Below are 15,919 nucleotides of genomic sequence, written 5' to 3' on the forward strand. Positions count from 1 at the left end.
GCCGATATTAAAATCGCGATACAAAAGTAACTGTTCATCGTAGATGGGTGAAAATTTGAAGTTGTATGTATTTTTTAATGCTGACTCATAATCAAACAAATTTAAAAAAAAAATTCAAAAAAATTAAAAAAAAATCTTGTGGACCACCCTTAACACTTAGGGGTATGAAAAATAGATGTGGGCCGATTCTCAGACTTACTCAATATGCTCACAAAATTTCATGAGAATCGGTCAAGCCGTTTCAGAGGAGTACGGGAACGAACATTGTGACACGGGAATTTTATATATAAGATGACCTATAGTAATGATAGTTAAACATATTGATGGTTTCAACAAGTTTATTTGACATTTTTACTTTGTTATTTGAAATTGGAATGAGTATTTTGCGGATATAGAATTTACCTCAGCATTGCTTCTATTTACAGCCGTATCTAGATTGTAATATAAGGAACTGCTTAATCGTATTGACATAACGACATAATGATGATAACATTGGTATCAGTGTATCAGTGTATCTATACTTAATATAAACGAAAACATTTATTTCAATACTCTTGTTTATAACTCGAACACATGAGTTTCAGCACGCACACATACACACAATTTACACGGCCGCTAATCAATCTTGGGAAGACTAAGCTATTGAGTGCCACGCCGTACGCCACTGAGACTAGTAGCTGTCCGAGTACAATTAACTGCAGCGCGCCGACCGCGTCGTCAATCTTTTTGTATGTACCAACCCTAACGCTCCGCCCAGACGTATATATTAGAGACGGTATAAATTACAAGGAGACCGCTTAGTTACGCTACTGTTCTTTGACTTGTACAGTGGTATATCGTATATAGTACCGATTTCATTTTAATTTATCAATTCAAAATACTCACGCATCAGACTAGATAAGATAACAAATGTTATGGAGAATAAAAAGTTGATTTTGACAGACATGTTATAGATCAGTCTTGTATTTGGCTGTCGATCATTCCATATTGGGATTCGCAAGGTCTGTAGCGAGGTGATATTGAGCCATAGAGTTAATAGTTATAGACGCGACTGTGATACTCTAAGAGTACATTTATATGTGAACATGATTGCAATTACACAAAAGTTACACAATTATTCTTTGTCACGTGTACTGTGTACTGCAGCCATTGATATTATACTATAGTTGTTTAATGTCATCACCTCATGAAAAACCGGAAAAAGTATGTTGAACACTTTTGTTGGTGACATGAGTCTTTGTCAAATTATGAGAAAACCACCGTTACTTGCATTACCATCAAAAAATAAACGTATTTAGTATAATAATAAAATAAAGACACTTAAATACAAGTCTCTTACAATTATTCATTGACTGTATCTATGCTTTGCTACGTAGAGATAAAATATAGTCACAACGGAAGAGCACTGAAAAACAAATTTTACTAAAGCCTTCATGAAAATTTATTTTAACCGTCATTAATTATAGAAATATGCATATTATCGTGAATATGTTAATTATTTCAAATTTAATCCATTAACGAAATATTTCTGTTCATTGATATTATTCCTATTTTGCAAAGTGACTGCAGACCATCTCAAACCATCATTATGAGTTAACTAAGGGTAGTGGTTAATGTTGCTCGTTGGAATTTATTTAAGTATTAGTTATTTCACTAGGTATATATTATGCAAACATCTTATAAAAATTACTTACCTACACCATAATATATAGTATTTTTTAAAAAGCAACGGTGTTAATAAAAATAAACTCCGTCTATATTATTACTAAGTCTGTGCGTCAGTTTGTTTACGGTTAATGACATCAAGGTGGTCACTTCAGGCAGCTGTCAACGTAATTTAAGATAAATGTGGATCGTGTAAGGAATTGCAATGTTCTTAATATAAAATATCCATACTAGTTTAGTAAATGTGTTATTTTGTCTGTTGTGATGTGATGGTTCGTTCAGCTTTACCTTATACTTTGTAACCTATTATGATTGACAAGACGTAAACAGTCAGCCACGCCTAGCATTAGCTCTTTAGTATTTTGAATATTAAACCAATAGGTAACGCGTACACATTATCAAATATCACGTATTAGCGGGCTGTCACGTCACCTATACTATAGTATATTCTAACGGCCGTTCCCAATATTAATAGGCATTATAAGCATAAGCTATAAGTCTGTTCCTGGATATCATTGATTGATTTATTGCTCGCTCATGAATTCCTTACGTATGACGATGTACCAACCCGACCTGGTATTATCTTATCAACTTGATATCAACAACACATTTCTTTACACGTGTTTGGTACGAGACTAATGACAATTGTATTGAATTATATTTTTGTTACGTCACACTTGATAAGCATAAAACAATTTATGATGTGAATATATGATAGTTCCGTTTGTATTTATGTTAGAAAATGAAAATCACCAACGCCAGGAGTCAACAGATGCTTTGGCAGTTAGCCTAGCGAAACTCTCTAAGAAAAAAGCGATTCACTCGATTGTATGAAACGTGCAGTCATTGATAGATTGACAGATGACGGCTATAATCTTAGTATTTTCTTTGTTTTTATTTTAGTTAACCCGACGTTTCAAGACCTTTTCAGATCCCGTTTTAATGGGGACTGCAGATGAAATGAGTCAAAGATAGTATTTGTCATAGTTGTCAAAATGAAGTTTAGCGCCATTTATTTCCTCGGAGGTGGTATTTGCTGTACACAGATGGTTTTTGGCAAAATTTACTGACAGTGTCCTCTTCTATTTTGGTATGTGTAGTTATGGGTTTTAATTTAGAGATTATTTTGTGAAAATGTTAATGCGATCACAGAATACATCTACTTACTTACCAAGTTTCAACAGTATAGGTCTTATACTTTTGGAAAAAAAGTGTCTGTGACATACACGGACAGACAAACAGACATAGACGAATCTATAAGGGTTCCCATGATTCAGCATAGAAAGGATGATGTATGAAATGACGTGAGCGAGAGTTGTCAAACGAAAAACATGTTGTGAGAATAATAATCTATATATATAAAAATGAATTGCTGTTCGTTAGTCTCGCTAAAACTCGAGAACGCCTGGACCGATTTGGCTAATTTTGGTCTTGAATTATTTGTGGAAGTCCAGAGAAGGTTTAAAGGGTGAATAAATAAGAAAACGCTGCTAAATTAAATAAAAACAACAAATTTGTTTTTCCTTTGATGTGTCCATACATAATTTCTATGAGAGAATTTATTGACACACGGTTTGACAGTTCTGCTGTGAAACAATTTCATTACGACAGCAGGGTGCATATTTTACGAAGTAATTTTTGATGTTATGATATATTATTGAAAAATTCATATAAAAACATTATTTTATTTATTATATACAGAACAACGTCTGTCGGGTCAGCTAGTAATATAATAATATTGACACACTTTTTACACAAAATTTCTTGTCGCAAGTTAAGCGTATATAGCCTGTGTTATAGGTTACAAGACAATGATATATTTAATACAATATACTTACTTAAACATACATAAATACATTTAAACATCCATAACTCGGAAACAAACATCTACTTATATTCATCATATAAATGCTTGCACCTAACGGGATTCGAACCCGGGACCTCTAGCTTAGTAGGTAGGATCGCTAACCACACGGCTATACAGGTTGTTTAGCTCAGCATTAAACTATACATCTTATATCTTTAAACGAGCAATTCTTGTATATATATATAACCTGAATCTCGGAAATGGCTGCAACGATTTTCATATAATTTAGTATACAGAGGATTTCAGGGGCGATTAATCGATCTGGCTAGATTTAAATTATAAAAAATGTAGTTTTATCAGTGTTTTAACGAGAAACTGCTACAATCACATTAGAATACAAAGGTAAATTTCGCCACTACCTATATGCAAGACTATAATAGCTCAGATGTGACATTGGGTGATCGTGAAAACCCCGGTTCGAATCCAGGTGTCCTATTAGTTTTTTTTTCGTTCAAGTTTTGTACATTCTTAAATATCGTCGGGATCTTAATTATAAATACAGCATGAAATACTATTTGCGTCAAAGTCTAGGTGTAATGGTTCTCTTGCGTGTTACGTAGAAATCGATAAAACATTTAAAATGTAATGAATTAATATTGTTTGTGTTAATTCCGCTAAATGAAAGTAGATTGATTTCATATATTTATGGAGATCGATGCATGAAATACAATTGGCTTCAGAAATTTATGGAAATAAGGTGAATGTACGCTGAAAATAGTTTTTTTTTATTTTAAATTTTTCTTTCTTACTTTTGAAATATTATCTAATTAGTTTTTTTGTATTAACTATCGGGTAGGTGCATACATAGGTATGTTTTATTCCACTGTGTTTTGTGACTTTCAAATTAAGAATAGCTACTACCTATATTTATTTGTTATATATAATTTAATAATAACAAGAATATTGGCACACTTCAAATTATCTTGCTCCAAACTAGGCATAGCTTGTACTATGGGTACAAGACAACGATATATTTAATACAATATGCTTACATAAACATACTTACATATAAACGTCCATATTCATCATATAAATGCTTGGACTGGGATTCGAACCCGGGACCGTTAGCTAGCTCTTTGGTCAGGGTCGCTAACCATTTACGCTAGTCTATATGGGTTGCCTTTTAATATCTAAAAGAAACATGTTCCTTAAAACACTTACCCTAACAAAAATCAAAATCCTTGTATCGCCGATTCTGTATTTTCCCTCAGAGACCCTCACCATAGGGAATTGTGTTGGACAAGAGCATCTTTCCACCAGATCCCTGACTCTCTCATCTAAACTTCTCAAGTCGTTTGTCACCAGCTGTGGCTGAGGTCCAGACGGCACCAGGCCTAGCGCAGAGTCATCAGGCCGCAACTCCTCTCCAGCCAACTCCCGCTCTATCTGCTTCTCCATCTGTACCAGCAGTGGAGCCGGCATTCCCAAAACAGCGCCTTTTCTAGCAACTTCCAGAAGGCATAATACTACGTGTTTTTCGTTTTTTCTCAAACATAAGTCGTCAGTTTCGAAGAGTAGGCATTCGAGAATGCCCAGGGCTTTTCTACACCAGTCTATGAAGTTCGATAAATTATCTCTGGCAAAGAAAGTGCCGGCTTTTGCAGCTGGCAACATGTTGACTGGTGGTCTGGAGCGGAGAGATTTGGCCAGAAGAATGGCTTCTTCAGCTTCTGTTTTCAAGGACTCCAGGATTTGTCTGGCTGACTCACGAACGGCGTTTGCGTGCTGCAACAATAGAAAAATAAGATCAGTCTTCAGTTTGAATTAAAATAATAATCAGAGAAAATTCGGGAATGATGATGAAAGTCCATCATAATATTATCTTAACTAATATTATAAAGAGGAAACATTTGTGTTTTTGTATGTATGTTTGTAATGTTTTCACACAAAAACTACTGGGCCAATTTCAAAAATTCATTCACCATTAGAAAGCTGAGTTACTGAGTGTCATAGGCATACATATATTACATTAAACATAATAGGGATCCCTAATAAAAATTCAAAAATATAATCATTATATAAAAACAATATCTAATGTTTATTCAAAATAGATTGTAGTTCGTATATATGGTACATTTGTTAATATTTATTTTTATGTACTACAAAAGAAGTTAAAATTGGTCCGACGTTAACTCACACTAAAAATATTTTAATTATTGATATTAATTGTAAATACATTAAATTAGATTTTGCATTTTATTATATAGCTAACTTAAATAAAAATATTAATAATTACAAATTTAAGCGGAATCTAAATCTAAAATTTAAAATTTGGTACTGAGATCGAAGTTATTATGCTGCAAATATTCTTAAGTACATTCTTAACAAAAAAGCAAACACACACTCATGCATAAAAAATAAGTTTAATAATGAAATTAAAACTATATTTAACGATTATATCAAAGTTTTTATTCATAAGTCTAGAAGGCCATCTATGATTATCACTTACAGATTTGACCACAAAATAAATTTGTAACACCAATGTAAATACAAGTAACACTTTGGTAAAGACATATATATCTACAATTTCTTTCTTAGTTTTCATAAACCATATATAGAGATCGACAGAATAAATATTTAATTCATTAATTTTTATAAATAAACCACGCACACCTTACGTGGTTATTTATATGCAGTCGTTCAATTAAAGTATAAAAATAGTTTTGAAACACTTAAAAAACTACATTGGCTAGTCAAACACGAATTAGTGGCTGTTTTAGTGGCAGTTAACGAAACAAACCTATTTGGTGCGGTTTTAACTAACTTTTTTAAGGCTTTCTACATCCGAGCTGCCATATGGTGCCGGCCCAAACTTGGTAAAGACAACCGTTTCTGTCATTTATCTCACAATTTATCTTTATCTGCAGATACACTATTTATAGACGGACTATTTTTAGTCAAGTTGCATTGTGGTAAAGATTTATCGAAGATTTCACAAGGGTACAGTTGAAAGTTACTAAGCAAATAACAAAGTTACTAATAAATAATTTAACAAAATACGATTGACATTTTGACAGTAAATATTTATAGATTAGTTTTAGCCGTTTCTTAATATTCAAATGCACTGAAAAGCAGACGAAATTTGCAAATAGCATTTTATAATAAAATCAGCGAACCATACAAAAATTTTAACCCTAATTGACCCTCTGAACGGTTAAATTATAAAATACATTGATATGCGTATATATTTATTGCTTCTTAATTTAAAAATTGTCAAACTTTCAAACCGTTTTTAACTTTATTTTATCCCCTTTGGGGGTAAATTTCTGCAAATGCCTTCGTAATGTTCACTATAGGCACACTATTAAGTGAATCTGTTTGAGTATTTCTAGTTTGAAACTCAGTGATTTTGGATCCACTTTGATAAATTAGTCAAGATAAATAGTATGTATGGATGAGATGAGATATAGTGAGATCAAGTGATCCGTAGCATTTCAGCTAGAAGACGTCCACTGCTGGACAAAGGCCTCCCCAAAGATCCCAATGAAAATCGGTCCTGCGCTGCCCTCATCCAACCTACTCCGTTTGACCAGATCGTCTTTCCATCTTGTGGGGGGCCTACCAACACCGCGTCTTCCGGTACGTGATCGACATTCGAGGACTTTAGTGCCCCAACGGCCATCTGTCCGTCGAGCTATGTGCCCTGCCCACAGCCGCTTTAGTTTCGCAATCATCTGAGCTATGTCTGTGACTTTGGTTCTCCTCGAATCTCTTCATTTTTGATTCGATCTCCGTAGCATTTATATCATCTCAATTATCGTCTGACTAAGCGATCAATACTTTTTTTATATAAGAGAGGGCAATCGGGCATGATGCTCACGTGAGGCAACTATGGACATTCGTTCACCAGGGGTCATGAGATGCGTTGCCGGCCGTCGTTACGGCTCGGGGACGTCACGAGTCCCAATCAGATAGCACCTTATGTGCTATATCCCAGCGGATACTCCCAAGGGACTGCCGCTTGCGACTCTCTTTCCCCAAGAGAGGTCCCCATGAAGGCTTAGCGGTCACTTGCCCAAAGCCAACCTCAGGTGTTGTTTAAGGCACATCGGTTTTTGTGAGTCCCACATAACCAACGTCCTTAATCCGGAGTCCTTAGCCCTTTCTCTTAATCTGGGCGCAAATAAAACCGGTTCATGAAAACTGCAGTCGGTAATTGATTCCACAAAGTGGCTCACAAGTCAAGAATTTCGCACTGTTTTAAGGCTGGGGACTGAGCTAATAGCCTTGAGGAATCGAACGGAGCTAGGTTACCTCTCTCGCACAAGATCGCCATAGTTTTAATTCAGAATTAGAAACATTTTTAATTTATCACAAACATAATACAATTTTCTTTACAAAACTAACAAAACTATGTCATGTTATATAGTATTGGTGTACAGTTAATAAATTTTTATCTAGATTTAATGATTAGCATGGCTCCAACTGTAAAAGTTAGGGGTACTGTGGTGATTTTTATCCGCACTGTCTATAAAAAATAGAAATGTAAAGAAACTATGAATATTATTATCATATTCTGTACATATATAATTATTTATTGTGAAAATATAAGCTTTATATTAACCGTCGAGAAATGGTTATAGTTATGCGCTATTTTGGCGATTTCTTGGAGCGGCCTTAAGGCGACACTAAAAGCCGGCGACCATGAGTGATATGATGAAAACGTAACATTTTAACAGGCGCAAACATTTTATATGCATACAATTCTCATTATTAATTACTAATCTGAATAAATATACCTACAGAAAAAAGTACAAGCTATAAGAATATTTTTTCTGGGTAGTAAACAAATGCGTCATGTAGAGAAAACACTTGTTTAACTGCAAAGTGGTAGTCCAAAATAGCTTTGGAGTGTGAGCTATAACCTGCAGCAAGCATTAGCAACCTACATATAAGACTTAAGGGTATGTATAACCAGTTAAAATAGTGTTCACAACTCCAATTGCTGTATATTCACTTCAAAACTTGTCTGAAAACACTTCGTTTATGTGTTTTCTGCTTACCCTTCGCCTTAATATATTGTTCACGCGCGCTCTATTTTAATTAAAATATTTGTCTTTGAGACTTCTTAACGAGCAGCTGTTTAATTATCATGTTTCAACTGCCTACGTCTTAACCGAAGATTATAAAGTTTCCACAATTTCTATTGTGAAAGCAACTCGATACTTTCCAGGTGTGATGTGTGATTCGGGATTCTCCGGTGTGCCCACTTATAAATAACAATCAATTCTCAAGAATATGATCCAGGAAGCACATTCAGTATTCTAGGATATGTTGTTGTCTGTTAGACTCAGTGGAAAATTATTGGAATTGTAACTACGGTAACTAATAAGAATTTAGGAAGTCGTATATATATATATATATCAAGTAATATGAAGTTTTCATTTGTGCGCGCATCACGGGGAAACTACTGGATAGGTTTCAATTAAATCTTCTATGTTTTATTCCTTAGACGCTTGGCCCTTATATATTTTTTTATTTTATGAAAATAAGGGACAGAGCAGGACGTTCAGCTGATGGTAATTGATACGCCGTGCCCGTTGCAATGCAGTGCTGCTCAGGGTTCTTGAACAACCCAAAAATTTTGAGCGGCACTAGAACTGCGCTCGTCACCTTGAGACAAGATGTTGAGTCTCAGATAAGAAGTCGGTAATGCTTACACATTACTGCTTCACGGCAGAAATAGGCGCCGTTGTGGTACCCATAATCTAGCCGGCATCCTGTGCAAAGGAGCCTCCCACTGGTACCTCTTATTATTTGCGTTTACATGTTAAACTGTATATTTATAAATAATATTTGCTAGATATTTATGTTAATACATTTTTGCATTACATATTAGACTACCAGGATTCCTTATTTTCGCGCTAAGTTCACAAGTCACGTAAAAGGCTTTATTTAAAAGCCTTGCCCCACTTATTTTTATGTAAACAAAGAAGAAAACTGTAGCTCGTTTGTGAGTAGATAATTAAGTTGTTTTAAGATGCAAATTTAAAGGTTCTTAACCTCATTTGCATTTCGTTGATTTTGTTTAACATTGTAAATGCAGTCCTAATGAGATGACAACACTGTTTATTTTATATCTTATATCTTTAAACGAGTAATTCTTGTGTATATATACATAAATATGTATATATAATATGAATCTCGGAAACGGCTCCAATGATTTTCATATAATTTTGTATACATGCGATTTTGGCGGCCGTAAATCGATCTAGCTAGGTGTCAATATAAAAAAGTAATGTAAATATATAAATAAATCCGTGTTTTAATGAAAAACAGCTACAATAACATTAGAATACAAAGGTAAATTTTGCCACTATATACAAGACTGTAATAGCTCAGATGGGACATTGGGTGATCCGGAAAGCAGAAGACCCCGGTTCGAATCCAGACATCCAATTAGTTTTTTTTTGTTCAATTTTTGTACATTCTTGAAAATCCGAGCGAGGCTCGGTCGTCCGGATATTATTTTATTAAAACGAATACCTGTTCGTCCTAAAAAGGGTTAACGAAAAGTTAATGCTATTTTACAAGCGCTAAAAATATTAATATTGCTTCAACACAACCTTTAGATAATAACAATTGTAATGTTGAGTAATCACCGCCGCTCACATTCACTTGCAAGACCAGAGGAATCACAGGAGCGTTGCCAGTACGCGCATTTTTTTAAGGAAGCCAAATCGTATCGTCCTGGTCCCTGGAAACACCGCACAATGAAGATAATCCCATAGTTTGGCTGTACCAGTAGGAGGCTCCTTTGCACAGGATGCGCGGCTAGATAATGGGTACCACAACGGTGCCTATTTCTGCCGTGAAGTAGTAATGTGTAAGCATTACTGTGTTTCGGTCTGAACGTGAAGTCGGCTGTAGCTAGGAAAATTACTGGGCAAATGAGACTTAACATCTTATGTGTCAAGGTGACGAGCGCAGTTGTGTTGCCGCTCAGAATTTTTGGGGTTTTTCAGCTGAAGTCCTTCCCGTCTCGTCCCTTGTTTTCATAGAAAAAATGTTGGCTGTACGTGGAAGAAAGTTTCTTGAAAACCGCACTGCGGAGGAATGGTGGACATCCAGATGGTGGAAATCGTATTCTTAATTATAGTATTAGGAATATTATGCGGAGGTGGAATTCGGCGGCAGAAAATTTCTAATTATTGCGGTTTACGAGTTATATAAGCCTTCTGTATAAATAAATAAAGTTAGTTTAATAGTTAATTGAAATAAAATAATTTGACATTTTATAAAGTGATATATATACCTCACTTCTAGGATTCAAGTTTGAAAACAAATTTTAATAAGCCACAACCTGAGAGTTGATCAAGATGTATGAAGGTGACGTCACTGGACCGCGACAAGAGCGACATCTGAAGTCAATTCCTTAATATGCAAATATTGTGGTCAACCACAATATTTGCTCAAGCAGGTTATCAACTGTAAAGTAGATCGGTGAACAATGCATACAAGATTTTATGACGATACGTCACTTGAACGATTGGCTCAGTTGGAGAGCGCTCGCACGGAACGCGAGAGATCGCAGGTTCGAATCCGGCATCGTTCATATATATATTTTTTTAATTTAATTCGAGAAACACAATATTGAATACCCATTAGTTGCGGTTGTATAGGCCGGACTTATGGTAATGAGGTCAACCAACTGACTTACTGCTATTGTGAATCTGCTTTGCAAATGTAAAGTTATGGTAAAAGAGCAGACCTCTCGCGTTCCGTGCGAGCGCTCTTCCACTGAGCCAACCGTTTGAGTTAAGTATCGATAATAAACGATGAATCTTGAATGTCCTGTTCAACTCTCAGGTTGTGGCTATAGTTATAATATATGATAAGTATAATAAAATCTTATCAGAGTAAAACTAGCCAAAACGCAAAAACTACCAAACAGATTTAATTCTAATTTTGCATGAATATTCACAAGAGTAGAGACAACATAGAAACTACATATCTCGATATAATACACAGGCATACTGTTTTTGCTACTACTGCGACCACGCGGACGATGTCGCGGGCAACAGCTTGCGTTACTATTAAATTCAATTGACGATCATTAAGGCGAAGGGTAAACAGAAAACATGCAAACAAGGTGTTTTTAAGACAAGTTTTGTGGTGAAAATATAGGATTTGGAGCTATGAACACTATCCTGTTATACATACCCTTAAGTCTTACTTGCAGGTTGCTAATGCTTATTGTTGGTTAAAGTTAACACTCCAGAGCTATTATGAACTACCAGTTTTCTTTGAAGTTAAACAAGTTTTTTCTCGGCATCATGCATTTGTTTCTACTATCATAAAAGTTGTTCTTATAGATTTTACTTTTTTATGTAGGTACATTTATTCAGATTAGTAATCAATAATGAAGATTGTAAGCAATTAACAACAACATTTTCGAACCAAGAATTTTGAAAATATTGTCTTTGTTACATAGGAGCCGTGAACTCATATCGCTCAAGGTCGCCGGCATTTAGTGTCGCCTTAATCCTTGTCTTAGATGAGTGGCCGATTCAAGAAGAAGAAGCTCTATCTAAACGTATAAATTATCTAAGGCTGTATTACTTCTAGGCAATTGTCTATTAAATGACTATTTAACTTCCACTGCATTTTCGTGTTCTTTTATCAGTTCTTCTCCCATGTCAAAGCCCCGGAGCGAACTGATGTAGCTTCATGACGATCACAAAGTGTTGCTACCATATAATATTGACACACTATTTACACAAATTAATCTTGCCTCAAGTTAAGCATATATATGTGTGTATAGCCTGTGTTATGGTTTACAAGACAATGATATATTTAATACAACATACTTACTTAAACATACATAAATTCATATAAACATACATAAATACATTTAAACATCCATGACTCGGAAACAAATATCCATATTCATCATATAAATGCTTGCACCTACCGGGATTCGAACCCGGGACCTCTAGCTTAGTAGGTAGCATCGCTAACCACTCGGCTATACAGGTCGTCCATACCACAACTTATGGTAAATTTATGATTATGAGGAAACTCATTGTCGCTCAGAGGGCAATGGAGAGGGCTAGATCGCGGAGTTACCCTGCGAGATCGAATCAGAAATGAGGAGATCTGTAGGAGAAACAAAGTTGCCTACATAGTCAAGATGGTTGCGAAACTGAAGTGGCAATCGAGAGGGCACATAGCTCGACGGACAGATGGCCGTTGGAGCAGTAAAGTTCTCGAACGGCGACCACGCATCGGAAGACGTAGAGTTTGTAGGCCACCCACAAGATGGATAGACGATTGGTCAAGATCGCTGGAATAGGTTGTATGAGGACAGCGCAGCACCGATCATCTTTGCCTTTATCCAGCAGTGGACGTCTTCCAGCTGAAATGAATGGTAAATAAATATATCTATTCTATTCTGTTCTATGTGGTTACGAGTATAGGCGTCTTAACGTCCAGACCACCATTAACTGGATTGTCAAAATGAATGACTGCTACCCGAACGTTTCTGAAGCATATTATCATCGTTGGCACGAGAACAAACCAAACCAACGTAATGGCTGTGTACTTATCTACGAAATACCTTAATTACCATAACCATATATTGGCAGGTACAATATAAAATCAGCAGTCATTACATTGAATGCCGCAACAATTATGATTCGGAATCTGTAGATATATTATTATGTCGGTGCTCACTGGTGGTCAGTTGGTGTTCCATGTTCCATAATGTCAAAGTCAAATTCAAGCATTCGATTTCATACGATAGTTGTGTTGTATTTACCTTTTTTTTATTTTTATGACTATAAGGGACGAGACGAGCAGGACGTACAGCTGATAGAAATTGATACGGCCCGCCTATTATAATGTAGTGCCGCTCAGGATTCCTGAAAAACCCAATAATTCTGAGGGACACTACAACAGCTGCGCTGGTCACCTTGAGACCTTATGTCTCTGTGTTAAGTCTCATTTCACTAGCTACGGCGCCCTTCGAAACACAATAATTCTTACACATTACAGTTTCAAGGCAGAAATAGGCACCGTTGTGGTACCCATAATCTAGCCGGCATCCTGCGCAAAGGAGCCTCCCACTGGTACCTCTTATTTACTTGCGTTTACATGTTAAACTGTATATTACTGTTATTTGCTAGATATTTATGTTGATGTATTTTTGCATATTATATTAGACTACTAGGATTTCAAATTTTCGCGCCAAGTCACAAGTCACGTAAAAGGCTTTATTTAAGAGCCTTCTAAAATCTAAAATCTCTATAATATAGTAATATACTACTAATTATGACAACAATCACGACCATCATGTTCACGACGCATCCTAACACAAACAATAAATAAAAAAGCTCTAAAGGTTGATGCAATCAATATACGATAATTTATATTCATACATTTTATTCTTTATTGTATGAAATAATTTATATTAATTAAACATGATTCATATTGGGATGCAGCATCATACAAACTAATTTGTTATGTATATATATATATATATTACAGTCATTGTAAAATACTCATTTTGATTGAAAATAATAGCCGTTGAGTTTCTGGTACGTTCTTCTTACGAGCTCAACTTTTTCCGAACATATAGTTAACTCAGTAATTTATAAGAAATATTGATAGAGACTGTTCAAAAGCGCTTAGTTATTCTGAATAAAGTTTATTTCACTTTGACTTCGAATATGGTATAATTTACTGTTTAAATTCTGAAGCGTCTACGGTTGTCGAAATCATATTATAAAGCACCGGCAACGGTCTTGAGATTCCTCTAGTGTTACAAGAGTATGGACTGGGGTGATTATTTACCATGAGTTGACCCGAATGTGGCATACATCCGGTGTTTGTCCTCATCATAAAAAAACAAAAGAGCACTTTACATAAGTAATACTTTAAAAAATTGTTCAATTAAACTAAATTTACTTTAATAGTAAGTAAGCAAGTACAATGCATCTATTCGTCGTTATTTTAAAATATTAATCATATTTTTAATGAACGAAGAAACAGTGTCATTATTTCATATAGTAAATATTTTGGTATTTTCGGGTATAAACAGTGTGGCATGGTTCCTATCCTAAACGATGTAGTGTCAAATAAAAATATATTTTTTGCAATTAAGTTGTCTTAAAGTTTTTTGAAAATTAAGCATGTTTTGAATTATCAATAACTTTGAAAACGTAAAGCACGTGAGCAGATTATTAAAAAAAAAAACACTCACTGACTTCTCTCTTCGATTGGTCACTATTATTTCATTAGCACAAAAAAATTATGCTGGGAGAGTTTCTTGCGCCACTTCTTCTCTATTAGAGCGCTATTTGTTTCCGAAGCGTTAGTAGTATCTAGTATATTAGAAATGACATCAAAAAATAATTCTAAAGGAATCAATTTTGAGAAAATAAATGCCTTTATGCCTTTCATTGATATGTATTATTTAATATGGCCTCTTAGATTCTTAGAAAAAAATTAATGTTTGTCGGAGAGGAACTGAGAGAAGTTATATGGGGCAAAGACTAAGAGACAAAATTAATAATTTCACAATAAGAAAGAAAACCAAAAAAAAGATGTAGCCATATCTGTTCTACGTTTAAAATGGAAATGGGCTGGACATATACAAAGAACAAAAGACGAAAGATGGTCCAAAGTAGTAACGAACTGGTACCCTATAAATAGGAAATGAAAACGAGGCAGGCCTAATAAGAGATGAAGCGATGTCATAGTAGAAACAGCAGGAAAGATGTGGACAAGAATTGCAAGAGACAGGAACGAGTGGAAATCAATAGAGGAGGCTTTTACCGCTAAATGCGGGCCTTATGTCGAAAATAATAAATAGTAATATTAAGAAAATAGGTACTTTTATTTAAAACAGTAGAATGCTAAAACATACTAATAAATACAATTTATAAGTAAGGTATTTACTTGTATAGATGTGAGGAAATAAAGCTCTAAATAAAAATAAAAATATTTAATATTCACTTCTGTTTTATAAAGTTCAACATTTAACAACAAGAGCTGCTTATAAGTTTTGGAGAAGAATATATATCACACCGTAGAGGAAAACAAAACGTGCCTATGCCTCGTAAACATCTGTTGAAGTTCGGAGTAATGCGAGGTTACAGAGTCGAGGTGACATATAATCGCTGTAACCTCAGCGATTACTGCAAATTGATGCTAAACTTATGATATTACGAATTGTTGTTATGGTGTATAGAAATTATTTCGCCTTATGTAATTTATATGTACTTACAAGATGACCAGACAGACGTTGTTCTGTATATAATAAATAAAATAATGATTTTTTCATGAATTTGTTAACATCAAGAATTGCTTCGTAAAAATGCATCCTGTTGTTGTAATGAAATTGTTTCACAGCATAACTGTCAAACCGTTGCGTCAATAAATTCG

At 34.9% G+C, this 15,919-nt stretch overlaps 1 protein-coding gene across 2 annotated transcripts in view; it reads right to left on the reverse strand.

Annotated features, from left to right (window-relative positions):
• LOC126967039 (GAS2-like protein pickled eggs) overlaps positions 1–15,919 on the reverse strand; it is a 225,894-nt gene that overhangs the window by 19,580 nt on the left and 190,395 nt on the right. For both annotated transcript variants that reach the window (XM_050811350.1, XM_050811349.1), the window contains exon 3: positions 4,694–5,257. In XM_050811350.1, the coding sequence (XP_050667307.1) occupies positions 4,694–5,257 (564 nt within the window). The remainder of the gene's footprint in view (positions 1–4,693; positions 5,258–15,919) is intronic.

The sequence above is a fragment of the Leptidea sinapis genome, chromosome 12, assembly GCF_905404315.1.
Source record: "Leptidea sinapis chromosome 12, ilLepSina1.1, whole genome shotgun sequence".
NCBI classification, from domain to species: Eukaryota; Metazoa; Arthropoda; class Insecta; order Lepidoptera; family Pieridae; genus Leptidea; species Leptidea sinapis.